A 27,214-nucleotide genomic window follows, 5' to 3' on the forward strand; every position below is an offset into this window, starting at 1 on the left:
AATCATGCTGCAGCCACTTTCCTGTACTTCCCCCTTATTTTCTACTGTGCTCACAGGCTCTGGTTAGGCAGGACTTCCAAATGGATGAGGCTGATTTGAGCCAGTATCCTATTAGCCAACTGTTTTCTCCTAACAGGAGCTCCTGAGAGGAAAATGTCTGGTTGGCCTTTGGGATTTTTCTGCAATTTGCAGAGGGAAGAAGGGAAGAGGAGGTGAAACTGGAAGGTCCAAGGCTAAGAGTCTAGCCTCAGCAAAGAGATGCAAAAGTCATCCTGGCTGGTGTGGCTCAGTTGGTTGAACTTGGTTCGGGGTGCTGAAAGGTTGCAGCTCGATTCCCAGTCAGGGTGCATGCCTGGATTGCAGTGGTGGGCGCATGCGGGAGGCCGCTGATCAATGTTTCTCTCTCCCTCTCCCTTTCTCTCGCTCTTAAAAAACACACAAAACAGCCGAAACCCGTTTGGCTCAGTGGATAGAGCGTCGGCCTGCGGACTCAAGGGTCCGGGTTGAATCCGCTCAGGGGCATGTACCTTGGTTGCGGGCACATCTCCGGTGGGGAGTGTGCAGGAGGCAGCTGATCAATGTTTCTTTCTAACTGTATCCTTCTCCTTTCCTCTCTGTAAAAATCAATAAAAAATATATTTAAAAAAAAAAAAACCACACACACACAAAAAAAACCCACACACACAAAATATTAAAAAGAAAAGAGAATCTTTGGCTCTCTTCTTGTTAACTTCTGTGCAGATATTGCCCTGGATGGATGAATTTGGCAACACCCATTCTCCTTGAGCTTTGTCAGGGATTCTTGGATCCTGGCTAAATAGCATGGCTGCCAAATCTCGTCGCTGTGGTACCCTGTGCTCTGGACCTTTCCCTTCCTTTCTTGGCCATATTTTATCTTTTTATACTCCCATTCCCTTATTTGATCTCTCATGGTATCCTTCCCAGATAATGCCTTCACCTAGGTAAGAGAAGCACTTCTGGGCAGGGGTAATTTGGGCAGCATGGTATCGCTACAGGTAGCATTTGCTGGCGTGCACTACCTCTGAGCACTGCTTTTGATAGTAGGCACTGTGTGGAGTGTTGGGATAAGACACGAGCCTCTTGTGTAGGAGTTCACAGTTTGGAAGGGAGTCAGGCATATTCAAACAGACATTATAATAGAGGTTGTGCTGTGGGGCAGACCATTTGTATAAAGTTTTGGTAACATCAACTGAGTGAATCCATTGGACATGTGGAGATTTCAGGGCCTTAGTCCCAGCCTGGGAAGTGGCTGTGGGGGCCTGCACACTTTAGTTGTCTGTGGACGCAGGATCTCATGGAAACCTGATACTGTGGTGGAGTCAGACCTCTTGAGAGTTTGTTATTGGAATAAACACATACTCATATCTAAGTAATTTTCTTGATGGAGCAAAAGCTTTAATAGCACTGTTCAGTCCCACCGGGGAGTAGGGATAATCATCACGTGCTTTTATCCAGTTCTCTTACCTAGAACTAGAGCTGGATTAGTTAATAATTTTTTTGAGCACCAACCAAGTACAGGGAAGGTATGGGAATCAGCATATAGATTCCTTTCTCCAAAAGCCCATGATCAAGGTTCAAAACAAAGCTTGTAGGGCCAAAAACGGGGGAGAACAGGTGATTCAGAAATTACTCTTAAAACAACTTAGTCGCAGAATTGAGCTATGAATAATTACATCTTTCTTTATTTATTTTTAAATAGGTACTTTCATAGCTTCTTCTTAGAGCTAGCTACTTAGCAAAGCCCTTGATAAGAACTTTACTAAGATTTGTCAGTGAAAGAAAAGACATGTCTGAGGCTCTTGAAGTGGTATTGCATCACTTGAAGAAATAAAACTCCCTCAACTTTTTAAAAAATAATTCTTTGTTGCTCTAAGTATTACATATGTTCCCCTTTTTCCTCCATCTCAGCTTTTAAATGTATAAATACCAGTAAATAGTGCTTTAGGATCCTTGGAGGGAGGTGGTGAACTAAATGCAAAATGCCATCATTAGTCTGGTCCATGCCATTGGGAAACTCTTGTCCCATTTTATAATATATTTATACATTAATGTAGGGTAGATATTATTCCCTCTTTATAGATGTGATGAAGCAACTGGAAGACAGGCTGACTCTCTCAAACTCACTCCGCTGGTAAGTGCAGAAGTGGGACTGGAGTCCAGGTCATGGTCCAGGGTGCTTTTCTCAACCCCATGTGGCCTGGACTAAAGCCATAGGTGGCATGCATCTCATAGCGGGACAAGGTGAAGTAACTGGGGTCTAGAAAGGCTAAGTGACTTGCAGCTAATGTTTTAGCTGATCTTATCTTTGTTTCAAAGACAGATCTTTACTTAAATGTCACCTCTGTAGCCACCCCATTTAAAACTGCCCTTTGCCCCTCCTTTACACACCCTGATCTCCCCTGCTTTATTTTGCTCTGTAGCATTATCATCATTTAACATATATATATTTAGAGATGGCTTACCTACAGGAGATTGCCTTACGGTACATTTTATGCTGGCATTTCAGAAGCGGTATAGTGATTAGAGTGAGCCCTGGACAATATGGGTCTTGGGCCTTGTCTTCTGGCTGAGAAGGGGTTCTGCCAAGTAGAAGAATCTTAGAAGTCTGCTTAGCTGGGTTTGGCTTCTAGATCAAGGATAAAGCTAACAGTAGATAATGTTTGGGAGGAGAGATTTGGGAAATAGAACTCTGGGTTCCTTTGCTCTTACGATTGGTCCTGGGCTCTGTCATGCTGGGGAGGCCAAGAGGCTTCTGAGTGCTCGGGTTCCCTAGAGCAGCGGCTGCCAACCACGGACCACTGGTGGTAGGTGAGGTCCGGAAGGTTGGTCACCGCTGCCCTAGAGAAAATTCTATAGGTTTACCCAGTTGTGACTAAGGCTACTGTTTAAAACTCTGGGTTTGCCAAAACCGGTTTGGCTCAATGGATAGAGCGTCGGCTTGGGGACTGAAAGGTCCCGGGTTCGATTCCGGTTAAGGGCATGTACCTTGGTTGCGGGCATATCCCCAGTAGGGGGTGTGCAAGAGGCAGCTGATCGATGACTCTCTCTCATCGATGTTTCTAACTCTCTATCTCTCTCCCTTCCTCTCTGTACAAAATCAATAAAATATATTTTTTTAAAAAAAGTTTAAAAAATAAATAAATAAATAAATAAATAAATAAATAAATAAATAAAACTCTGGGTTTATGCAAGATGTAATGATTGGTGAGAGAGATTATTCACTTATACAAAGATTCTGGGCATTTATGTGCTGAGGATGACAAAACCCTGGACTAAGACTTAGCAGCCCTGGGTCCCAACCTTGGCTTTGCAGCTAATTTTCTGGGTAACCATTGATAAGGCACTTCTCTTAAAGCTGGCTTTCCTTGTCTCTCTAGTTTATACGAATCCTGTGAAATCATAGATTTAAAAGTCAGTAAAGGAAAGAAGGAAATGAAAATTTAATAGCATTTATTGAGTGACTCCTAAGTGCCAGCCACAGTAGTTTCATCAGGAAAATTACTTCATGAAACCTTCACAACGACTTGGACCATTTCACTGCCGTGTTAAAGATGGGGGAACTGAAGCTCAGGGGGATTTGTCCTCAGAGTCAGTAACTTTTTCAGGGTCTTGGGTCTACAGCATGAGCTCCTTCCTCAGGGTCTTTGGCCCTCAAGAGTCTGCCGGGCGACCTTGCCCTGGGTGTCCCTCGGAGCACTACTGCTTGTCCTGGCACGAGTCTCTGCTGAGCTTCCAGGTGAATGAATAAATTGTTTTTGTTTTTCAGCGGCATTAAAAGGGGGTAAGGAAGCACAGCAGTGCTCTGTGTCAGCAACCTGGATAAAATAGAATAGAGTGTTCCCAAAATCTCAGGCTTTGCACAAACCCAGTGGGCCCAGCATTTGACCTATTGATCTCTCCCCTGGAACCTCTTCTCCCTTGGCTTCTATGACCCACACTCTCCCATTTGTCTGTATTTCTCGTTCCTTTTGGCTCAAACACCTTCCCAACCCTTTAATGTTCATTTCTCACTCAGCTTTTTTCCCCTGGGGGATACCATTCATTCCCAAGGCTTCATCTCCACCAGTTTCCTAGTAATTCCTAAATCTCTACCTTCCACTCAGATTTCTTCCTTGAGCTTCCAACTCTTATATTCATCTGCTTGATGGGTTGTACTTCACCTGGATGATCTCACAAATTTTAGCATAACATTTCCAAAGCCAATTCCATTATTTTCTCATCACATCTACTTCTTTTATTCACTTTCCTAGTAGGTGGTTTCATTATCTTCCTGATCTTCCAAGTGCCAAAGCTGAACATTATTCTGGATTTTTTTCTCCATTCACCCCTACATACCATCAACTAAGGAAAGCTGATATTACTTCCCTTTCCTATTTATTACCACTGTTTTTGTTCAGTTTCTAACCTCAACCAGCCACAACCTCCTGTTATCTATGCCTCAGGTTTCATCCCCATTCAAATCTAGCCTCCAATGAGCCACTAAAGTAATCTCCCTGAAACACAAATCTTACCATCATTCCCCTGCTTGAAATCCTTTAGTTGCTCATGATGGCCTTCAGAGTAATGTTCACATTTCCTAAAGTGGTTTACACAGAGGCCCTTCCAGATCTGTCACCTGCATATCTTTGCCTTATACTTTATGCTGGGCAGCAACAGTCTGTTCAGCGTTCCTGTGCTCACCGCTGCTCTTTTGCAGGCATAGCCCAGTTCCTGGCATAGAATAGGTGCCTGTGAATTGAATGATAGTGGGATATATAAGTGTTGAGAGCCACTCAACTAGAAGTATTCCACGTTCAGAGCTTTTAGAATAGGGAACAACTTAGATAGTGAGCCTAAAAGTTCCCCTGACCGAGAGTTAGTATGAGCCCTACTGACTTGATAGAATTTTTTTTTCTGCTCTTGGTTTTGTGGTAAGGGACTCGAATCCCTTTGGGATTCAGGACACTCATACCTAGTTTTAAATCTGTCACCTGAGGTTAACTCCCATCTGATCTCTAGGCCCAGAATCACTGCAAGGCATTCAATAGAATGGGCTCTGGAACCCAGTTAGCTTGCTTGTAACTCCAGTTGCTCCTCTCAATGGTTAACCACTCCTTGCCTCAGTTTCTCCATCTATAAAATGGGTTTAATAATAGTCCCTATCTGAAAGAGATGTTAAATCAGATGAGTTAATATAGTGCCTGATATAGAGGAAGTGCTGAGTAAATGTTGGTCACTATTACTATTGTTGTTGTTATAGGAAATATAGTTGGCTTTGGGAGACTTCCAGATAACTGGTTATTATGAGGTTAATCTAGTAGAAGTAGAGAGAACCCAGGGCTCCTTTTTAACCCCTAGTCCTGGGATTTGACTTAGAAAATTAAAAGAGTAACTCACTCTTTCCTATCTGCAGAATGGGGTAGGAATAATGCTTGCCTCTAGCAAGCTGCTCTTCTGACCCTGGGACAGACAGGATATCCCTTCTTGCTCATTACTTGTTTCCATTCTCCTAGGCCTTTATCTCAGAGACTAGAGGCCTGGTGCACAAAATTTTTGCATGGGGATGAGGGGATCCCCTCAGCCCAGCCTGGACCTTCTCTAATATGGGGTCCCTCTCACAATCTGGAACCACTGGCTCCTAACTGCTCATCTGCCTGCCTGCCTAATTGCCCCTTTCTGTCCCCGCTGCCAGCCTGATCACCCCTAAGTGCCTTAGCCTGCCAGCCTGATTGCCCCTAATTGCCCCACCCATTGGCCTGGTCGCTGCTTAGTGTCCCCCCTGCCAGCCTGGTTACCTCACCTCACGCAGCCTACTGGTCAGTCATTTGGTTGTCCCTCACTAACCCCCCTACAGACCTGGTCGCCCCACACAGCCTGAGGGCATTGTGATCAATTTGCATATTACCATTTTATTAGAATAGATTCCAGGAGTTTCTGTGCTGGGGTCCAACTGATAGTCATTGTGTCATCCCTTTGGGAACATCTGCTTAGTAGTTGCCCTTCCTGGACAGACAGAATTGCCCCAAGGGGTGATGTCCTTAGAGGTTGGGATATTGATTCCCTTTCATTCTGTTAATTAGAGCCTGTCAGGGCAGAGTCTGCATTGGGCCTGGCACTTGAAAGCACTCCAGCTGAGCTGTCCCAGGCTACTCCCCTGATACATGCTGAATTTCTCCAGATAAATGGATAGAAGGAGATGCTTTCATCATTCTAGACATGCTCATTCATAACTGTTTACATTTCAAGACGACATATTTAAACTTAATTTCTAAAGAGACTGTCAAAAATATAAGGTATAGCATCAAGAACTAGGATATAGCCTTATCTATGAGCTGGGCTTCACCTTAGCTCTACACCATTGCTCTTCCTTTCCTTGCTTTCTTTTCATGTTTCTCCAATGCTGTTTTAATTTTTTTTTTTTTTAGAATATATTTTATTGATTTTTTACAGAGAGGAAGAGAGAGGGATAGAGAGCTAGAAACATCGATGAGAGAATCATTGACCAGCTGCCTCTTGCACACCCCCTACTGGGGATGTGCCCGCAACCAATGTATATGCCCTTGACTGGAATCGAACCTGGGACCTTTCAGTCCGCAGGCCGACGCTCTACCACTGAGCCAAACCAGTTTCGGCTCAGATACATATTTCTGTTCCTTTCCCTGTCCTATTGAATCCGTCTCTGGAATGCGGCCTTGGAATATAAGCATTGTAAAAGCTTATCAGGCTATTCTCCTGCTTACGTAAGTTGGAGAATCATGGCTTTAGTTGTTTTTTTTAGTCTCAGCTAGCCTGCAGTAGGGGACCAAAGTTGGCCGAGGAAGACTAAGCAACCTCACTAAAGGGAAGTCAGGCAGCTGCTTGGGTTCAGCAGACAATATCCCACATAGACATCTGGTTCTTGAATGGCATGTTCTCGAGGCTGTGATGGAGACGGAAGAGGACGTGGGCGTTCACCAGCCATCTTTCCAGAAGGTGATAATCCACCTCACCCTGTATGTTAGTAGGTAATTCATGCAACGGAAGAAAATGTCCCACATAAACATCTGGTTTTCCTGATTGGCATGTTCAGGAAAGAGTAGAGCAGGGTATGCCCAGCCAGCGTGGCTCAGTGTGTGAGCATCGACCCATGAACCAGGACATCACGGTTCAATTCCCGGTCAGGTCACATGCCCGTGTAATGGGCTCAATCACAATGCAGAAGGCAGCCAATCGATTCTCTCTCATCATTGATGTTTCTATCTCTTTCTTCCTCTCCCTTTCTCTCTGAAATAAAAGTATATTTAAATAAAAAAAAAAGAGAGAGAGAGTAGAGCAATGTAAAGGGGCTGGGTGGCGGCAGTGTCAGTATTAAACAGGGAGGTTGGGTCGGCCTCCTGAGAACAGAGCAGGAGGAGGCCAGGGGGCTGGCAGGTCTCTGGGGAAATGTGCACCTGCCCAGAGAACACAGAGCACAAAGGCCCTGGCGAGGGGAGCAGGATGTGACCTTAGTCAGGTTCAAGGCCTTAAACCATTTTCCTAGAAAGCTTACTGCCATGACCCTACTTCTTTTGGTGTTCAGGGCCTTAAAGAAATCTGACAGTAGCCTTAGAAAACAGGCTGAGGTATAGAATCAGAGAGGGTTGGTACTGGAAGGAACCTTAGGCACATTCTCCTCTTTTTTATCAGAAATTCACGGAAATGAATTCCACGCTGAAAGATATGGCAGAGATGGGACCAGACTGCAAGTCCCTTCCTGCTCAATAGTGTCAGTTTTGTTTGAGACTAACCCTCCGAAGGCACAGCCTGAATCATGTTGGGACCGGCGGGGTTGGGGGGACAAAAGGGGGTGGAAGTGGTGGGCATGGAGGACTTTCCATCTTCCCCCAGGGTTCCTGGCTGCCTTTGGCTTTCTCTCTGCCTAGTCCCACTCCCCGGGGCCATTACCAACCAGCCTCTCCCTCTTTTTTGCTGCTAATGATGGGAGCCTTAGAGAGTGGCTGTCAGGCAGAGTGATGGTTCTAGAAGACAATATACAGTTTATCAATATTGGATTTTGTAGCTTGCCTCTGCTGCCACCATTGTGGGGAGCCGGCCAGGCTTGCCAATGTTATTTGATAATAGAATCATCATCATTTATAATGCCCCTCTGGAGGGCCTCTGCTACTGACAGTAGCTCAGGGCCTGGGTGTTGGAGAGAGAAAGGGGCTCTACAAGGGAAAGTTAGCTGGGTTGGAATCCATGACCCTGTTAATCTGGACTTTGGCCTCTCTTACTGACCATTGACAGGGGATAATTTAACAAGGATAAAAGCAGCCCTAAAATGCTTTATTTCTGAGTCCTGTGAGAACATCTAGGTGTTACCTCTTACTCTATGGTTGGACAGCTGACTCCACTTTGGCCCTCTCTATCAGAGGAGTGGTCAGCAGGGTTCCACTCTCAAGTGGCTCTGCCATCCCAATGCCATGGGGCTGTCCCATCAGGAACATGGAAGGAAGGGGAGATGGGGTCCTGAGGCATTTATAGACATGTAGAGTGCTGGGGGACCTCAGCATCCCAGAAAGTTGGATGATGAGCTCTTTGGCAAATCAATATTGTATTTCAAAATTATATATACATACAAACTAGAGGCTGGTGTATGAATCCGTGCACAGGTGGGATCCCTCTGCCTGGCTGGCAATCAGAGCAATCGGGGCCAGCTGGCCAGGGGAAGTTGGCTATGGAAGTGCACTGACCACCAGGGTGCTGCTCCTGCATTGAGTCTCAGTGTGTGTCATAGCAACCGGTTGACTGGTCGTAATGGTCACTTAAGCCAGTGGTCGGCAAACCGCAGCTCGCAAGCCACATGCGGCTCTTTGGCCCCTTGAGTGTGTACTGGTGCACACATACAGTGCGATTGAAACTTCGTGGCTCATGCACAGAAGTCGGTTTTCGGCTCTCAAAAGAAATTTCAATAGTTGTACTGTTGATATTTGGCTCTGTTGACTAATGAGTTTGCCGACCAGGCATGTGCCCTTGACTGGAATAGAACCTGGGACCCTTCAGTCTGCAGGCTGATGCTCTATCCACTGAGCCAAACCTGTGAGGGCAAAAAACTATTCTCTTTTGCCAAAGCCGGTTTGGCTCAGTGGTGGAGCGTCGGTCTGCGTATGAGGGGTCCCAGGTTCGATTCCGGGCAAGGGCATGTACATTGGTTGCGGGCACATCCCCGGTACGGGGTGTGCAAGAGGCAGCTGGTCGATGTTTCTCTCTCATTGATGTTTCTGGCTTTCTATCTCTCTCCCTTCTTCTCTGTAAAAAACCAATAAATATATATATGTATCTATATTAAAAAAAACAAAACAAAACTATTCTCTTTTAAATGGTGTGGCCATTTACCTTGTGAAGAGAGTCATCATTCTTGTGAAGTTGTGGGGGGTTTGCGGACTGGGATGGTGGGTGTGAAGTGGTGTAGGCTCACACAGTGGGATCCAGAAGCAAAAGCAATTGAATAATGTTCTTTAACCTTTGAAATGAGCTAGACTCCACCCATCTTCATTGTTCTCCAGCTGCCGAATGGCACGGAGGGAGAAGATGGCCTCCGGCTGTGGCAGGAAAATGGATGTTTACAGCTTTGGGCGGCTGTGGCCCTGGCAGGTCTCCGAGGCTGGCTCCCCAGTCTCCTCCCTCTTGTGAGTCACCTGTGCCTACAAGCCTATCCTCCTGAGGATTCTGATGGAGCAGTTAAGCGGCCTCAGGCTGCAGATGCCAAAAAGAGGATCGGAAAGGGAAAGTCTAGGAATACTGCGGAGTTGGCCATGCGGCATTTGGGGTTCCCTGAACAGAAGGGGGTGAGGTTATAATGGGAGGGCATGTTTGGGTTGATAACAATGACACTAGTAGATACTGGGGCAGGGTCATCCTAAAAAGAGAGGGCAGAGCTCTGAGAACGGAAGTTCTGAATCCAAGTATCAGGAACACTTGGGGAGATTTTGTGTGACTCTGGCCCCCTTCCCCACGTGCGCCCACAGGGAGTACAGAGTAGACTCTCCAGAGGCAGGTCGATGCTTCAGGCTTCCAGAGGTGGTGGAGGTAAAGGGCAGGGGTGGGAAAGGCCAGGCCCAGCCTTCGTTAGCAGAGGGAAAGGAGGTCTCCATAAAGCTCCTTAAAAGCCAACGTGCCGAAACCGGTTTGGCTCAGTGGATAGAGCATCGGCCTGCGGACTGAAAGGTCCCGGGTTCGATTCCGGTCAAGGGCATGTACCTTGGTGTGGGCACATCCCCAGTGGGGGGCGTGTAAGAGGCAGCTTATCGATGTTTCTCTCTCATCAATGTTTCTGACTCTCTATCCCTCTCTGTAAAAAAAAATCAATAAAAATATATTTTAAAAAAAGAAATCTAGAGAAAAAAAATCCAACGTAACTGATAAATTCCATGCTGGCTTTGTCCTGGAGTTTTAATAACGGAAAATAGAGAAACAGAGCGAGGCTGGAGGTCAGGAAGTCTTGGTCCTAATGTCAGTGCTGTCATCTAGTGGCTCTGTGACCTTGGACAAACGCCTTCACCTCTCTGAGTCTCAGTTGCTTCTACCGTAAAACTGATGGTTGCCAAGGTCTCTTCCCAGCCCTGACAGTGTAGGTCTGTGTTTCTAAGTGTGGGTTTGGTTTCTCCTCCAGGAGCTGGGTTGGTGCCTTCCTGCATTATGGTCGGAAGACCAGGGCCTGGTGCTCAGGAAGCATTAAACTTCAGCTGACCTGGAGCCAGCTCCTCCATCTGCCAGCTTCCAGGCCAGAGCCACCCTGATCACTTAGGAGAGCTTTCCTCATAGCAGAACACTGCTTCTGTGGGAATAGAATTAATTAAATTAGAAATGTAAAAAATGAGGGTTCCATGGCCCAATGACTTTGAGAATCAGTGGGTTAAACAAATTAAGGTTTTCCTTCCTTTCTTTCTTTTTTTTTTTTTTTATAACATTTCTCAGAGCCTTTAACACACCAATACACATTTTGAATCTCTTAATTAAGAGATGGAATACTGTACACAGTATTTCTCAAATTAATTTTTAAAAATATATTTTATGAATTTTTTTTTACAGAGAGGGAGAGGGAGAGAGAGTGAGAAACATCGATCAGCTGCCTCCTGCACACCCCCTACTGGGGATGTGCCCGAAACCAAGGTACATGCCCTTGACTGGAATCAAACCTGGGACCCTTCAGTCCGCAGGCCAATACTATCCACTGAGCCAAACTGGTTAGGGCCTTCCCAAAGTAATTTGATCGTGGGATCCATTCTTTGAGGAGCATCTCATCAGATTAGTGTTTCATAGGACACCGCCCCAAAATACGTTCTACTCTACTGGCACCTCACTTTCTTGAAAAACAAGAACTCACTTTCCCTGAAGTCCTTGGCCTTCCAGCTGGGGTAGGAACGTCCACTTTTCCTACTCTGCAGTCTCAGAGGCAGACTTCTTTACTCACTGTCTTCCTGGGCAGCTGCAGGCATCGTCAGTGATTTTTCTACTAATTGTTATTGATCCTTATTGAATTGATACCTGTCATGGTTCCCCATATCGATCCCCTGAGTCTCTCTGCAGTGGATGCTCACAGTATGCCCTCTTCACCTTGGCAAAGGGGTAGCAACAGGCCAGGCAATGGGCTTCTCTGAGCCTGGACCCTCCTCTTGTGACCTGGGCTGAGAGTCACTTGGCCGGATTGATGGGGATTCGCTGTTGTCTCTCTGGCTTGGGGTTGTTTTCTCTGAGAGAGAGAAAAAGCTGCCGGAGCTCCCCACCCTGCGAATATACCCTTTTCCAGGTGGGCCAGGAGGGAAGGTGAGCTTGGGGAGGAGGAGCCGGCTGTGTGTTCTTTGGGCGGGAAAGGCTGAGCTGCACTCATTTGGACTCGGGCAGTTTTTACCCTTTTCCATGCCCCTTCTCTCCCTGCCTTGACAATTACCTCCTTTTCTTTCATTCTTTTGGGTTCTTTCCATCTCTTCCTCTTCTCCTCAGCAGACAGGCTCTCCCTCCTCCCCCACCCCAATCTCCTCCTTACGTCCCCTCTATGTGCACCCCCCCAGGCTGGCAGCCTGCCCTTTAGGAATGTTAATTAGCATTCTCGATTTAATTAATTCAGTAGCTAATTAATGATTGGGGACTGGGGGTGGGGAGCTGGGGTGCAGGGAGTTGGGGGCTGGAGGTGGCAGGGAGAAATAGCGGAGACTGCAGAAGGCATCGCAGATGGCTGTGCGGTGGCTGGCACGGTGCCCACCGCCATGGATGCAAACACAGGCACGCACACGCGCGCGCACACACACACACAAAAAGGAAAGGGTGATCGAGGAATAAAATCAAAAGCAGAGAGAGAAGGGCACAAGGGCCCTGGGAACTGGGGGTGGGGAAGGCTCTAGGTCTATTTGAATCTGCTCCGGAAGTGGAAGAGGAGAAAAAAAAAAAAGAAGCCACCACAGGCGCAGAGAGAAGAGCGCTCTCCCGATACCCCACCCCACCCCCACCCCACCCCAGCCTCCCCTCCTCCCTGGCATGGGATTCATGGGCACCAGCTGAGGACAGGGTCCCCTCACTGCCTGCCACAAGCATTGGCACCGAGGACCCAGACGCAGAAGGACAGGACATCCCCAAAGAAAAGAGTTTTTCTTTTAAGTTGCTTTTTAGAATACATATGTATATATATTTTTTAATATTGCACCTGTTTTGGTGTGAGGGCAAAGGCGAATGAAAGAAGGTGATGAGCCAGGAGGAGAGAGCACAGATGGCTTGGTGGTGGTATGGTGTGGTGAGTTGTGGGAAGGAGGAGAGGGGGTCTGGTAGAGGTTGGGGGTGTGCTGAATGAGGACCCTGCTTTCCTCTTTCGTTTTGCTGTGGATGAAGGAGAGAGAGAAAGAGAGAAAAGGGGTGGGGAGAGAAGCGAGACAGATGGCAGAGTGGAGAGGCGGCAGCCAGTGCCGGCACTGCCCACCCTGGGCGGACCCACCTACCCCCGCCTGCCAGCTTTCCAAATGCCACCCTTCCCCCATCCTCCCTCTCCCCATCCCCCCAGCTTGGCACTGATCTCAGAGAGAGCGGGAGGGAGGCTGGGCAAAGAGCATCTGTTCCCTCCATTCTCCCGGCTCCATCGGCTGCCAACCTAGGGCCATCGGCTGCCTCCATCTCCCCTCCGCCCGCCCGCCTGCCCGCCGCCTACCCACCCGATCTCAAATGGGTGTTGGATCAGGTGCTGAATCTGGGTGACTCCTCGGGTATACCAGTCACTATGCATTGCTGTGTGTCTGCCACCGCTGCCTGGCACTCATGGGGCTGTGTGTGTGTGTGTGTGTGTGTGTGCGCGTGTGTGTGCGCGCATGTACATGTATGCATAAGTGCGTGCTGTATGTGAGCCTCCTGGGCATGGGTGGGGGTTGACACTGCGGTTGCCAACCTAGTGTCCAACCAGAAGGACAGAGGGACGGAGGGGAAGGAGGGGAGAGGTGTGGGCCTGGGAGGGCGGAAGAGGAAACATGAGCTGCTTCATGCTGCCTGCTTACAGGCATTGGCATTACAGCTGCCACCCTTGTGCCCGAGGAGCTGGAAGGAGGCGAGTGGGGAGGGGAGCAGCGGCGGGAGTCCTGGTGCTCTGGGAGGAAGGCTGGTGCCCGGGAGCCATTGGCATCACATCCATCAGGTTGGTGCCTCGAGCTGGGCCGTGGAAACGGGCCCCAGGAGGTGGGGAAGAGGGGCAGGGACATTGGCTGGTGTCCTCTACAGCTTAGCTCTGAGAAGCGGTTGGACGGTGGGGTAGTTAGTCCTCTTCTAGGCTGGGAAGGTAAAGTGGTGGAGGGAAGCCAGGGAAGTGCCAAGAAAGCACCTAAGAGCCAGGAGAAGGGACTGCCATGGCTCCCCAGGGAGAGCCCATGGGGCTGGCAGTCTGGCACTTTGTGAGAGCACTAAGGAGAGGCCAGGGGACCTGGGTATAAGGTGGGTGGGTGCTGGCACTGCCCAAGGAGCCTGGCATGGCTCTGGCATTGTTAGGAATGGGGGGCGGTGGCAGTGCCTCTTGCCAATCTGGTTGAGAGGGTTGTGCCAGAAGTGAGACGGGAGGAGGCGAGGTGTGTGTGTGCGCGCGTGTGTGTGTGTGTGTGTGTGTGTGTGACTTTTTTCTGCCAGGACCTCCTTCCCATTCCCTCTTAGGCATGGGGAGTGGGGCGACAGAAGGAGAGAGACGTGAGGACACAAAGGAGGAAGTGCGCCATTGCCAAGACCCCAAGGAAGAAGGATGGAGAAGCTGGCAGTCCTGCCTGGCCCCCAGCCAGTTCCCGCTGAAGATGGCCAGACCCTGTTGCCCGGTCTGTATCTGTTACTGTGCGGGCGGGTGGGGGAGGGAAGGGCTTGCTTGCTGAACTGGGGTCTAGAATGGGACGGGCACCTTTCTGCGGGTCCCATTGGGACTCTCCACTCTAACAAGTGAAGTGTCTGATTTTCTCTCTGGGGCCTTTCTCTCCTCCTACTCCCTTTACCTGACCCCTCTTTCATCACCCTGTCACCGCTTGAGTTTTATTGCTTGGCACCCAACCAACTAGATGCTGCCACGCTTGGCAGTGCTGCACTGGCACGTGAACAGTCTCAGATCCTGGCACTGCGGCAAACCCAAAGCCACCAAACATGCTCACAACCGCCACTTGGTGGCCATGAAAGAGGGGGCAGCAATGCCAGGCGTTGGGTGGAGCTCTGCTGGGGCCTGGCATCGGAGGGCGATGCCCCATCCGGGGGCTGAATCACCACTCTCCAGCCCATCCCAACTCCGCCTTCCTCCAACTAGGCAGCCACGTCCTGCCTACCCTCACAGCCCCAAGAAAGGGGTTTAGGTGGTGCCACACTTGGTTTAAGCAGCTATTCCAATGGAAGCTGGAGCACAGAGGGACAAGGGCACTGGTGGAAGCCGTACCCCAGGCTGCAGGCCAGTGGGCTATCCATTTTTGGTCAGCAAGGTTAGGAGACAATCCTAGGAGGGCGAAGTGATGTCCTGGAGAGGCCAGCCCGCTGTTGTCACTTCTCTGTGAGTGGAAGGGAGGACGCAGGAAGGAGAGACCCGCAGGCCTTCTGTTGGGTGTGAGGTGGCTTGTTCCTGCATGGATTTTGTTCTGCCCTGTGCTTTATGATTGGTTGAGCTGTGGTTGAGATGGACCAGCTCTTTCTCCCTTTTTCAAAGGCCCATATTCCATAACAGTCCTAGGAAGATGGAGAGGTGCTCTGGGTCTAAAGAGATAGGCAGGCGTTAGAATGACAAAGGCACCTCGGAATTCTCCTTCCAGAAAAACTGTTCAAGGAGATTTTGTGATTAGGAATTTCTCAATGGAACCCCATTAGAGTAATTATCACAGAAGACTCCCTATGGAACTCTTTCAAAATGCCCTCTTCCCCTCACCCCAGATTCTGGTGGTTGGCTACTGTGCGTTTCTAAAACCTCACCATAAGGACCACGAGCTAGGAGTTACCAGGAAGCCGCTCTCCGGGATCTGGTCAGATTGGTGTGGATTCTGTGTCTCAGTACGGGCTGGGTCCTGGTTACACTTCTCTCGCGGCAGGTCCGGGTCCCGGAAGTAGGTGAGCATAGTGCCGGGCCTTGCCAATACTCAGCAAGTTGCAGATGATGCTGTCGTTTGAGCACTTGGTGGGCTGTCCAGGAGTGGCTCCTTCCAGTGGAGAAGACGTGGTGCGGGTGCGCAGCGCCCGCTGGGTGCTTGTCCTGGTGTTGTAGCCATGGTTTGTGTAGGAATGTGTGTATGGTTGGGAAGGATTATGAGTCAATCTCGGGTCACCTCTCCCCCTCACCTTCTTTCTGCTCCACTGATAATCATCTGCTTCCCACTAGCTTCAAGCCAGGTAACCTCTCCCTGGCTGGGGAGCTGCAAGAAACACCGGGCTCACTGACAGAATATTGCCATTTACCCGTCAGTCATTTATGTGGAAGGCTTTCTGGGTCGTCTTTATGGAGCATACACACCACATATATGTTCTTCCCATAAAGTTAGTCTCTCCCTGGGCGTTCCCTGAGGATCACTTCCCACCTTTCTGAAAACTTTATGAGGGTAATCTAGGTCTTTTACCCACATCCTCTCCCTTGCTTTTCTTTCATCTGAATCTTCTCACAATGTATCCAAGCTGTAATGTAAAGGCTGGGTCTATGCCTTTCTTTCTTTTTAAAAAAAAATATTTTTTATTATTAATTTCAGAGAGGAAGGGAGAGGGAGAGATGGAAACATCAGTGATGGAGAGAGAACATTGATCGGTTGCCTCCTGCACGCCACCACTACTGGGGATTGAGCCTGCAACCCAGGCATGTGCCCAGGCATGTGCCTTTGGCTGGAATCAAACCTGGGAACCTTCAGTTTGCAGGCAGACTCTGTCCACCGAGCCAAACTGGCTAGGGCTGAGTCTATACCTTTGTTGTAGCAAGAGCTTTCTTGGTATTGGGGGCGTTTCTTCCTTACTCAGAGCTCTAGAAACGTCATCCTCCTGGCTTACAAGTGTCTCACTATTGCTTCTCACTGGTGGTTTGAGCTCCTCACCACAACCTGGGGAGAAATGCTCCCCACTACCTGGCCCAGTTTATGTCAGTGTCGCATATAAGTTTTCCCCAAAGTTTCCTGATTTCTACATCCCTCTCCTCCCCAGTGTCACACTCCAAAGGAATGCAAGGTCCTTTCCCCATGTTCAACATTCGGTTACTTTTCCTGGCATGTTACACTCCTTGTGTATAACCTTTTTCCTACCTACTGTTGTGTGAAGAAAATATGTACTGGGGGTGTTTCTACTTAGGGGAGTGTTGGTGATGGGTCTGGGACGTGTCCCTTGTGCCCTATACTTGCTACATTTGTGGGTATCCCTACAGCTCTCTCTGCACGGTTCTGCTATTTCTGAGGGTGTGCTTGCTTGTTTTGTGGGTGCAGTTATATATAGAGCTCTGTACTTCAGGTGGGAATATTATACAGAGGTGACTGAATGATTGCCTGAGTGAATGTCTCTCAAAGCAGATCAGGGTGGTGACGATTTTGGGAATCAGTGATCTGGTCTATAAGCCCTGGAAGTGGTTAAGGAACAAATACAAGGAAATAAGGAGGTAGGTGCTGTTGTGCCCCAAATAATCGTTTTTTTCTGTTCTTGTGCATGCTTCATCTAGTCAGGGGCTAGAGGGTCGGGGAAGAACAGGTGTCTTTTAGTGTTCTTATTGCAGACTGTGCCCCATTTGGCCACTGAGGCTTCAGATTTTCTCATGGTCTTCTGTAGACAGACTTTGATTTTGTTCCCACTTAAGAGTTGGGCACCTTAAGTCATCCCTACCCAGACTGATTTAGAGCAAAGACAGCCAAGATCCACCCCGTCTTCTGGTACTGACTCTGGCAGTAAGTAGAGTGGACCAGAAGTTTGATGTTTTAGGACCCACTATATCAGAAACCCTAGGCCTATGCCCAAGCCATGGAAGACCAATCTTAGGAACCACCAATTCAGGCTCACTTTAGGGCTGTGGCATTATCTACAAAATAGGTGTTGCTGTGTCAGGCACTTGAGCTGGGTTTACTACTGCACAGAAGCAACATGGTTTGGCCCAGGTGTTCACCTCTAGCATTCTGTCCATCAGAATTGCTCACTGAGCCGCTCTGGAGTGTGGGAGCGCTGAGGCCTCCTGGGCTGAGGAAGGGGTTGGGGAATGCTTCCGGCTGCTGGGAACATGGAGTGGTGTACCCTCCAGAAGCATGTTGATCCACCCAAGTCAGCAGATGCAGCCAGGCTCTTGTCCCCCAAGTCACAGGTTCCTGGGAAGGACAGCTGCTCCTGACTACAGTTGTGAACATCGCTGGTATGGCCAGCCAGGGTATCTGGGTGTAAAAGATGATGTAATATAGCCAGAGGAGGAGGGATTTCTGGCTATATTAACTCCTGGTGAAAGCATTCCTGGTTCTAACTAAAGCCAAGCTACACTGGCTGCAAATCCCCAAAATGCATGGCAGCACAACTCTGATCATCCCATACCCGGTGTTTGCCAAGGTTTTCTTTAAAATGTTTCCTTTTTTCCCTATTCTTCAAAAAAGATGTTTGGTTTGTTTTCAATTTTTATACACAAGTCACATTCCCAGAAAGCAAAGAGTGAAAAAAAGTTTCTTTCTTCATACACATGCTGCTAAGAAAATAGTTTTATACATAGAATTTCAACAGGAGAGAGAAAAGGGATAGGGAGGAAGGGAAGGATGTGAGAGAGGTGTTGACAGGTGAGAGAAGGTGGCAGCAAGACCACAGTAGGCCAGTTTCTATCCTCCTGCCTGCGTTTATAACTGGCATTTTTGGCATCGTCAGAATAACTAATTCCACCCCACCCTGGTTTGTTAGAATTGGAGCTTTTAATTTGAGAAGTGAAGGGGACAGGGACTAGGGACAGCCACTTTCCTTCCTTCTCTCCCCTTCCATCTTTTCTGCATATAAGCCACTGCTTCGGTATTAACATGTCCACAGAGCGGAGTGACAGACTGGAAAATTCAGATCCAGGGCTGGCTGAATGTGTGTGTGCATCTGAAACAGAGAATGGGAGTGGAGGAAGCCGGAAGCAGACTCTCTCCAAAGGGGAGTTCTTGGGGACAAGGGTAGTAGGAGAAGGTTCTGGGGGCTTTCTGTGCTAAAATAAAATACCTGCTTCTCCGCCCCATTTCGCTTTAGCTGGGCTTTGGGGTTGCTGCACTTACCACCTGATTATTACAGAGACAATTAGCATAGAGTGGGAACCTGTCCCAGTTCATTCCTCTAGGTGACATCACCCTATCATAGATTCACCTGTGCTTTAGTCATTGTCCACCCATCACCCTGCGATCATGCTCTGGTCCCCATGGGGCTCACCAGACCCTGACTCCTTTTGGGGTGCTCCCAGCAGATGCTGCTTACTGAAGGGGCTGGGCTGAAGGGAACAGGCGCCAGGGCATACAACAAGGGGGAAGAATACAGGTGGGGAACAAGGCTCCCCAAAGACAAGGAGGTTTAAGAAGTGACAACAACATGAAGGGGCCAGTAGGGAGGGAAAAGGAGTAGGGGTTTATGAAGGTTGTGAATAAGAAATGGTGACTAGCTACATGAAAAGGAAGCATGCCCAAGACTCAGAAATCAAACTGCCCGTCCACCCCTTTCTTCCTGACACCACCAAGGCATTGCTGGCAGCACCAGGGATGGGGATGTTACCTCTCCTGACAAATACGCAACTCAGGGGCAAGGATGTGTCTCCCCATCTCCAGGCTTCTCCCCATTACCGCGCCCCCACTCTGCACTGCTTTGTCCCCAGGGCCACTCACCGTACCAAGCAAGGACTTAAAGCCATTTGACCTTCCAAAGATGAGGTGCTTTAAAGAAACCCTTAAAATGGGGGGAGGTGACACAAACAGGAAAAAAACCACTTATTTGGTGGGAGAGTTTTCAGGATTTTTTTTTTCTTTTTTTCTGTATTTTCCAAGTTTGTTTCTTCTTAGTTCATTCCTCTGGTCTCTCCATCTCTCACTCCTGTGCACATGTGTGCGCTCTCTCTTTTTTGGTTGTGTGTGTGTTTCAGTTTTTGTTTTGTTTTTTAAAGAACTTTGGATTTGCCGTTGGTGGGCAGCGCCGGTCCCAGAGGCTGGACCCCACGTGGCAGGGCTGGGACAGGGGCAGGCCCACGGCTGCTGAGAGGATCTCTGTGTTTAAAGCCTTTGAGAATAAGTGACTGCAGTTCTCAGGGTGCAGGGTGGGGGTTGGCAGAGGGACCCCTGGTGGCAGCTTTCCCTAGAGTCCAGGCCACGGGGCTCCCTGCCAGGAAGGTGGTGAGGCGGATGTGAGGAGTGAGCCGGGAGCACATCTCCCCGCCAACGTAAAGTTTGGTTAGCTTTGTGGGCTCCCTGCCCATCCCAGGCTCCAACATCGGGAGCCAGCTGGGCTTTTGGAAAGTTTGTGAGCGGCACGGCGCTCTAGACAGGGGGCAGGAAGGAGAAGGGGGAGCGACAGTTTATTTTCCTTCCCCCTTCTCTGTCTTGGGGTTTCCTTTTTCTTTCACCTTTTTTTTTCTTTTCTTTTTTTGGTGTTTTCTCAGTCAGTGGAACAACACGGGAGAACATGTACTCGTGTGTGTTTACAGGAGTTGGGGTGTGACTGGGAATTCGGTGGGGGAAAAGTTGTGGGAAGGTAGATCAAGGACAGATTCTGGGAATGCTGAGCAGGGCAGGCATGAGTGAATGACAAGGATGATAACATGAGGATGTCTGGGAAGTCACAGGGCAAGGAGGAGTGGAGTGTGTGTGGGCAGGGGAGGAGGCAGGACTCTGCTGGAAGTGGGTGTGTGAAGCCCACTGAGGGTGGGAATTGAATCCCCAGGAGGTGGGCGCGCTAAAGGTTGGGGTGAGGGGTTTGAGATCCCACAAAACACCCCCTGGGGTAAGAGAGGGAGCCCTGAGGCCCTCCCGCTCCCCAGATCTTGGTTTATCTTTTATCTTGTTTATAAAGCTAGAAGTGTAGAGGTAGTAGTAGTTTTTGGGTTGGAGTCCGTGTGAGGTAATCTTGCTTCCTCTTTGGCAAAAGCCACGGCAGCGGTGGCAGCGGTGGTGGCGTTGGTGACGATGATGGGTGGGCCCCCTGGGGGTGGGGCTGCCTTCCGCCTGTGGGCCGAGGAGCGCAGGTGGGAGGCCAGGGCTTCGCGCCCACTCAGCAGCACCTCACACGCCAGGCAGTGGTAAGTGCAGATGGGCACCCGAAGTGGGGGGGGCATGGAACCCCCAGAGCCCCGCCCGAAGAAGCAGAAGGATCTCTGATGAGCAGTGGCTGGAGCCTCCCCGTCAAACGCCATCTTGCACTGGCGGCACAGGTAGCGGTGGGTCACGTCCACGGTGGAGATGCCAGGGCTGCCTGCCAGCAGCTCATCCGCCTCACCGCTCTCCCCCTTCCCCGGAGCGGGCAGGTCCGGCGGCTTCGGAGGGGCCGTGGCTGTGGGCTCAGGGGGCTGGGGCGGTGGCTGGAGGAGGGCATTGGGGAGCAGTCCGATGAGGGTCTGAGGTATCACGGGGTTCATTGGAAACAGCCCCTTCTTCATGCCATAAAGCTGTTGGAAGTAGGCTCCTTGTAACTGGGGGCCAAAGACAGCCGGCGGTGTGGCCCCTCCTGCAGGGGGCAGTGGGAAGGGCAGGAACTGGCCCCCCAACAGGGCTGGGACAGTGGCCTTCAATGCTTTGAGGTTCTTGAGGGCATCGGTGGAGGAGTTGGTGGGGGCTGCAATTGGTTTTCGCTCACCAGAGACCTTGTCCCCAGAGGGCTCAGGAGGCGGGCCTGGGGCAGGGTCAGTGGTGCCTGCTGTGGAGGCGTTGATTTGGTCGGGCACAGATCTCTGAGGTAAGGGGCAGCCTGGGCCAGCGGTCTGGACCATTGTGGTAGCAGGCAGAACCGAAGTGGCGAGGCCCAGGAGGCCCGAGGAGGCTGCAGGGCCTAGGAAGATGAAAGGAATGATGAAGGATTAGCCACCTCCCGGCCGCTCCTCCTTCCTGCTCTAGGCCACCTCCAGCCTCACCCACCCATTCCCACAGCTAGCCTCCAGGACCCCTTTCCTCCCTTCTTCCCCCCAAGAACCGGAAGCAAAGGAAGACCACAGGTGATTGGAGATGGGAAGTCAAGAAGGAAAAGGGCATGTCATTAGAGGGAAGTGCTCTCTGAATTCCAGCTCCTCCCAACCTTCCACTCACCTGAACTGAAAGGAGCTAAGCTGCCCAGTGGGGGCTGGGCCAGAGCCGGGCCGGGCAAGAGGACTGGGGCCATGCGAGGCAGGGCTGGGGCAGCCCCCAGGGGCACAGAGGCAGGTGTGGCAGGTGGGGCCTTGGGAGCCGGAGCTGCCTCAGGTGCTGGGACCAAGTCGTAGCACTTGCTTTCACTCTTCAGCTGGGCTTGGACCGCCTCCTTGAGTTTGGCCAGGTGCTGGCGGGAGAAGAGATGGCCTCGGCAGGAGACATAGAAATCGTACTTGACATCGCAGTAGGGGCAGTCAGTGCGCTGGGCTCCCGAGGGGCCCTCACTGCTGCCCCCGGCCCCGCCGACGGCTGCCCCCTGCAGTTTGGCCTTCTTCTCCTTGGCCCGAGCGTTCTGGAACCACACCTGGATGACTCTCTTGGGGAGCCCAATCTCCTCCCCCAGCACCTCACACTCCTGCATCGTGGGGGTGCGGTAGGCTTCATAACAGGCTTTCATGATCTTCAGCTGCAGGCTGCTCATCTGGGTCCGATAGCGCCGCTGCCCCATTCCATCTGGAACCCCAGCCCCACCTGGCCCCCCACCGGCCCCTCCAGCCCCAGGGGATTCTGGTTCGGCCAGGCTGGAAGCAGACGAATCGCTCAGATCACCTGCAGAGGGACTGCAAGCCTCACTCTCTGGAGAAGCTTTTGTGGGTTCCTCTGGGCCCTCATCCTCACTGGGGGGAAGGGGAGGAGGGGGAGGCAGAGGTGGCTCAGGTGGTGGGACGGTGGCCTCTTTCCCAGGAGGCAGGAAAGGCAGGGGCCCTGCAGCAGGGGTGACCGTGGGGAAGGGAAAAGCAGGTGCTTCTCTCTTGGGGGCCTCCCTCCCAGTCCCATCATCCACCTTGCCCAACAAGAGGTTGAACTTGGGGAAGGGCGCAGGGGTGGGTGGGAGGGGGGGCTTGGCCGCCGGATTGGGCACTCCCCCAGGGGTGCCTCGAAACTGGCCCTTCCTCTCCCGGGCCCTGGTATTCTGGAACCAGACCTGCACCACCCGCTTTTTGAGCCCCACCTCCTCGGAGATGCAGTCCAGCATCTTGCGCGTGGGGTTGGAGTCCTGCATGTACCAGCGGTACAGGATCTCCAGCTGCTCGGGCAGGATGGTGGTGCGCAGGCGCTTGTCCCTGGGGGGCTCGCCTTCCCCTCCGCCCCCCGCTTCACTGCCCGTGGGAGACAGGCTGCCGTCCTCGTGCTTCCGTTTGAGGGGAGGCCCTGGCACTGGTGGAGTGCCTGCCCCCAGGCCCAGGGGGTTCCGCTCCCCAAACACCAGCAAGGGTAGATCTAGGAGGTGGGGGGCAGCACTGGGCTGCACGGATGGCAGGAAGTGCAGGCGGCGGTGGCTGGTCAGGAGGTCCTGGCTGGGGAAAGATGTGGCGCACTGGTCACAGGCGTGGGCTGGGGAAGGGGAGGGGGAAGCCCTCCCTCCGGGCTCTCTGCCCTCCGGCTTCATGGCTTCTGCTTGGCTCAGCTCTTCCCTGTCTGGAGGTTCTGGTGATGGGCCCTTGGGACATTTGGGGGGTTCCGGGCCCTGTTCCTCCTCTGCATCTTCCTCCTCTACTTCCTCCTCCTCTTCCCCTCTCTCTGCCTCTTCCTCTTCCAGGGGCTGGTCATCATAGCATTTCTTAAGGTGTCGCACCAACTCAAACACACAGGAGAAGGCGGTGTGGCAGCGCCTGCAGCCGGAGACTCCCCCAGTGCCTCCCGTGGTGGGTGCGGGCCCGCCCTCGCTGGCGTTTTTGCGTGCTTTCTGGCGGGCATTCTGGAACCACACGACCACCACACGGCTGGCCAGGCCCAAGAGACTCGCGAGCCGCTCCACCTCTCCATCCTTGGGGTAGGCACTGGTCTCAAAGAAAGACTGCAGGGCTTGGGTCTGGAACTCGGTGAACTTGGTTCTGGAGAATCGGCGGCCCGCGGGCGGCAGGGGAGGGAGCGGCCCTCTGGCGCTTTCCTCCTCCTCTGGGGGCCAGTGTCCTGTCCGGCTTCGTTCCTCGGGGGGAGGGCCCACCTCTGTCTCCGGGTCTGGCACCAGGAAGGGTGGCCCCAGCTGGGGAGCAGGTGAGTCCAGAGACCCATCAGGAGGTTTGGGGGGCTCTGCAGAGGGCGGGTACAGGCTATCATAGCTCTTTCGAAACTGGGCAGCGTAACGGCTCAGGGCCTCGAAGGGCAGAAAGCGGCGGTGCACGTGCTCCTCGTGTGTCTTGAGGATGAGCATATTAGAGAAGAGCTTCCCACAGGTCCTGCAGGCCAGCTTGTCCCCACCCCCCAGAGCCTCTGGTGGGGGCGGGGTGGGAGGAGGGGGCACAGCCTGCTTCCCTTCGTTGTACTGAATCACCAGCTCAAAACCGAAGTTTTCCAGAAGGGCTTTGGCTGCAGTGTGGGCTGCCTCGTTGGGTGCTGGTTCGGGGGGCGAGGCTGTCCCTGCCTCGGTTCCCTCTTCAGCTGTGGGGGGCCGCTCCCATTCCCGCTCAGCCAGCTCCGCCTTCGGGGGTGGGGGTTGGGGCGGAGGGGTGGTAGCTGGCAGGGACAGCAGGGGCGCAGGCCCAGCCAGTGCCAGCTTGGGCCCCACCTTGAGGTCATGGAGGTAGAAGGGCAGGAGCAGCTGTTGCTGCTGGAGCTTAAGCAGTGACTCGGGCACCAAAGGGAAGGGGGGCAGGACCGGTGGGGTGAAGAGAGGGGCTGGGAATCGGTGCAGGTCCAAGGGAGGCGGGGGAGGGGACAGGAAGGGCAACCCAGATATGAAGCCGCTGGGGTCGGGGCCCTTCTTCTCAGCGCCCGCCTCCCCCTCAGTCTCGCCGTCTTTGGGCTCTTCCTGGCCACGCTCTGGCCCCTCGGCCTTGGCATCAGCCTTGGCCCCGCGCGAGCGAGTCTGGTGCAGCACGGAGCGCATGTGGATCTCCAGGGTGGAGCTCTGGTTGTAGGAGACCCTGCAGACTGTGCACTTAAAGGGCTTGTCTGTGGCCGCAGTGGTGGCGGGCGCGGAGCCAGCCTCTCCCCGGGCAGGGCCAGAGGGGTCAACGGCAGCTTTCTTCATCTTGTGCAGGTGGGAGACGGAGTTATAATGGACCAGGAGGATATTCTTCTGTGTGAAGGACTCTTTACACACAGTGCACTTATAGGGCCGGGCGGGGTCAAGGAACTTGTCCAGAGCGAAGTTGGTGGTCTTCCGGTAGGTCAGAGCGGGGCGCGAGTCCGCTGGAGCTGGCTCTGCAGGGCGGGGCTCCCCAGCAGCCCCCTCTTCCTCCTCAGCCATGGCGGGTAGAGGAGCCATTTCTTCAGCCTGGGCGTCAGGTTGAGGGGCAGGAGATGGGGCTGGAGAGGGGGGTTGGTCAGGGCTTCCTGTGGGCCTGTCTGGGGCCTCGGCCGAGGGCAGAGGAGGCTCAGGAAGAGGCCCGGGACTGGCTTCTGGAGGCGGGTGAGGGCCTTCTAGGGGAGAGAAGGGGTAGCAATGAGAAGGAAACTTTAAGTCAGACCCCACCCACTCAATATCAAGGGCAACTGATCCCTCCGTTCCTTCAGACCTTCCTGGTCTGTGAAGCCCAGGTCCCCTTTCCTGCCACCTTGGGAGGTTTGCCATCCCCTTCCTTACCTGCTGCCTGGTCTCTGCCGGGTGCAGGCTCTGGCCCGGGAGCCAGGGACCCGGGCCCATCCCCCAGAGGGCTTAGAGAGGGCCCGGACAGCACTTTGGTCGCAAAGGTCATCTCTACAGTAGTGGCCTGTAATGGAAGAGACCCCAGTGACTTCCTTCGCGCCCTCTGGTACTGCCGTGCCTATGCCCAGCCCCCTGCGCGGCTCCAGTCTTGTCTCTGGAGAGACCTCCCACCTAAAGTCTGCTTTTCCCTCAGAGGAGAGGGCTGGCAGCCGGGCCTGCTGCTAAACAGCTCTTCTCAGGACCTAATGTGAGTGAAGGAAATGCTTAGCCTCCTCTCAGGCGAGTAAGGCAGCTAGATAAGCCCCACTAGGTTCCCTCCAACTCCAAAATCCACCTTCAAATCTGTGAAATGCTGTTTCCTTCACCAACACCCACCTCCCAACACACACTTGCCCGGCACCCCTGCCTCTGCCTGCCCTCTGCCCCGCCTGACAGGGCTCTCAGACGGGCCCTCACCCAACCTGTACTCACCACAAGCAGCAGCTTCTCAACACACTCGGGCACCACGTTGTGAAGGTGGCTAAGGTGGAAGTGCAGGGCAGGCCGGCCCACCAGCTGCTCCTGGCACAGCGGGCACCTGTACTTAGGCTGCACTGCATGCTGGGAGAGTGCATGAGCCCTCACCTGCTCGGACTCTGGGCTCAGGAAGCTGCAGTATGGACAGCAGTACACCTGGGGGCACATGGGCGGAGCGGGCGTCAGGCACAGGAGGGACCTGCCATCACTAAGCCTTTACGCTCCTGCACACAGCGCAGTCTCCACCCCCAGCAAAGAAGCGAGCCCGAGGGGAAGGCATCACTGTGGCCCCAGCCACAGTCCTGAAAGCTGGCTCCTCCCTGGTTTCCCACGGACTGGGACGAAGGCCTAAGCCTTCTTTCTTTGTCTTGCCCTCGTACTCCATCCTGGTCTCTGTCTTTCCTTGTCTCTGCTGCCTGACTCCGTTCTCCAGCTGACAGTGTGGCCCTGTAGCTCCCTCCCTGGGATTCAGTTTCCTTATCCAGCCTCACACTGCCTGTGTCTTCTCCCGGAAATGGTTCCCCTCCCCTCTGGCACTTCCTGCACCCAGAGTCCCCCTTGTCCTGGCCCACTGTGCTCCCCAAGTTCCCTAAACTAAGTGTTTCCCCACCTGTCTGTTCAGAAGCCAGCTCATTCTCCCTCAGAGGCTGAGCAGTTCCCACTTTCTTTTTTTCTTTTTCTTCCCTTCTTAATGCAAACAAGAACCATAGCTTCCTCCGTGGCTCAGGACATTCTGGCTTGACTCAGTTAGTGCCTTCTTGCCCACGCCTCTGGAGGATGGGACTGGGGAGCCCGGGGGCCTCTCTATTTCCCCGAGTCACCGTGTGCCTGATCTCCAGCCTGCATTTGTCTGCCTGGCGCACGCCCTCTCCTGCCCCCTGTGCATCAGTCCAGGCCTGCACAGCAGGAAGGGGTGCTCATCGAATGCCCCGAGGCCTAGGAGCAGACATCTGGAGTGGGTCTGTCGAGGGAGTAGGGTTAGGAGGAGGGGAAGCTGAGGACATAAGCCACTGCTGCAGCAGTTTGGAGCAAGGCAGTCGTGATAAATACTGCATATTGCAGTCCAGTGTGGAGAGCTGTGAGGCATTCACAATCAATACTTTCAGGCCACAGAGCTAGACTACTGGGGCCTGCCTAGGTCAGGCCTGGGTCCAGAGACAGAGATTTGCAGAGCTTGCTGTCGGGATGAATCATCTGGGCTGGTGCCTCTCCCCTCGGGGAGAGGGTGCCAGGACACCCCTCCAGGCTCAGGGCTTCCCGTTGGAGATGAACAGCCATGTCTAGTTGCCTTTCTGTTCATACGGAAATAAAGAGCCGGGCGGCA

The 27,214-nt window shown here is 52.2% G+C and overlaps 1 protein-coding gene across 1 annotated transcript in view; it reads right to left on the reverse strand.

Moving 5' to 3' along the window:
• Positions 1-16,184: 16,184 nt before the first annotated feature.
• ZFHX2 (zinc finger homeobox 2) overlaps positions 16,185-27,214 on the reverse strand; it is a 35,108-nt gene continuing 24,078 nt past the window's right edge. The window contains exons 7-10 of the mRNA XM_084883393.1: positions 25,846-26,046; positions 25,312-25,438; positions 21,681-25,148; positions 16,185-21,426 (exon numbers count right to left, since the gene is read on the reverse strand). Of these exons, the coding sequence (XP_084739519.1) occupies positions 20,447-21,426; positions 21,681-25,148; positions 25,312-25,438; positions 25,846-26,046 (4,776 nt within the window). The 3' untranslated portion in view covers positions 16,185-20,446. The remainder of the gene's footprint in view (positions 21,427-21,680; positions 25,149-25,311; positions 25,439-25,845; positions 26,047-27,214) is intronic.

Source organism: Pipistrellus hanaki (assembly GCF_964339955.1).
Source record: "Pipistrellus hanaki genome assembly, chromosome: 1".
Classification (NCBI taxonomy): domain Eukaryota; kingdom Metazoa; phylum Chordata; class Mammalia; order Chiroptera; family Vespertilionidae; genus Pipistrellus; species Pipistrellus hanaki.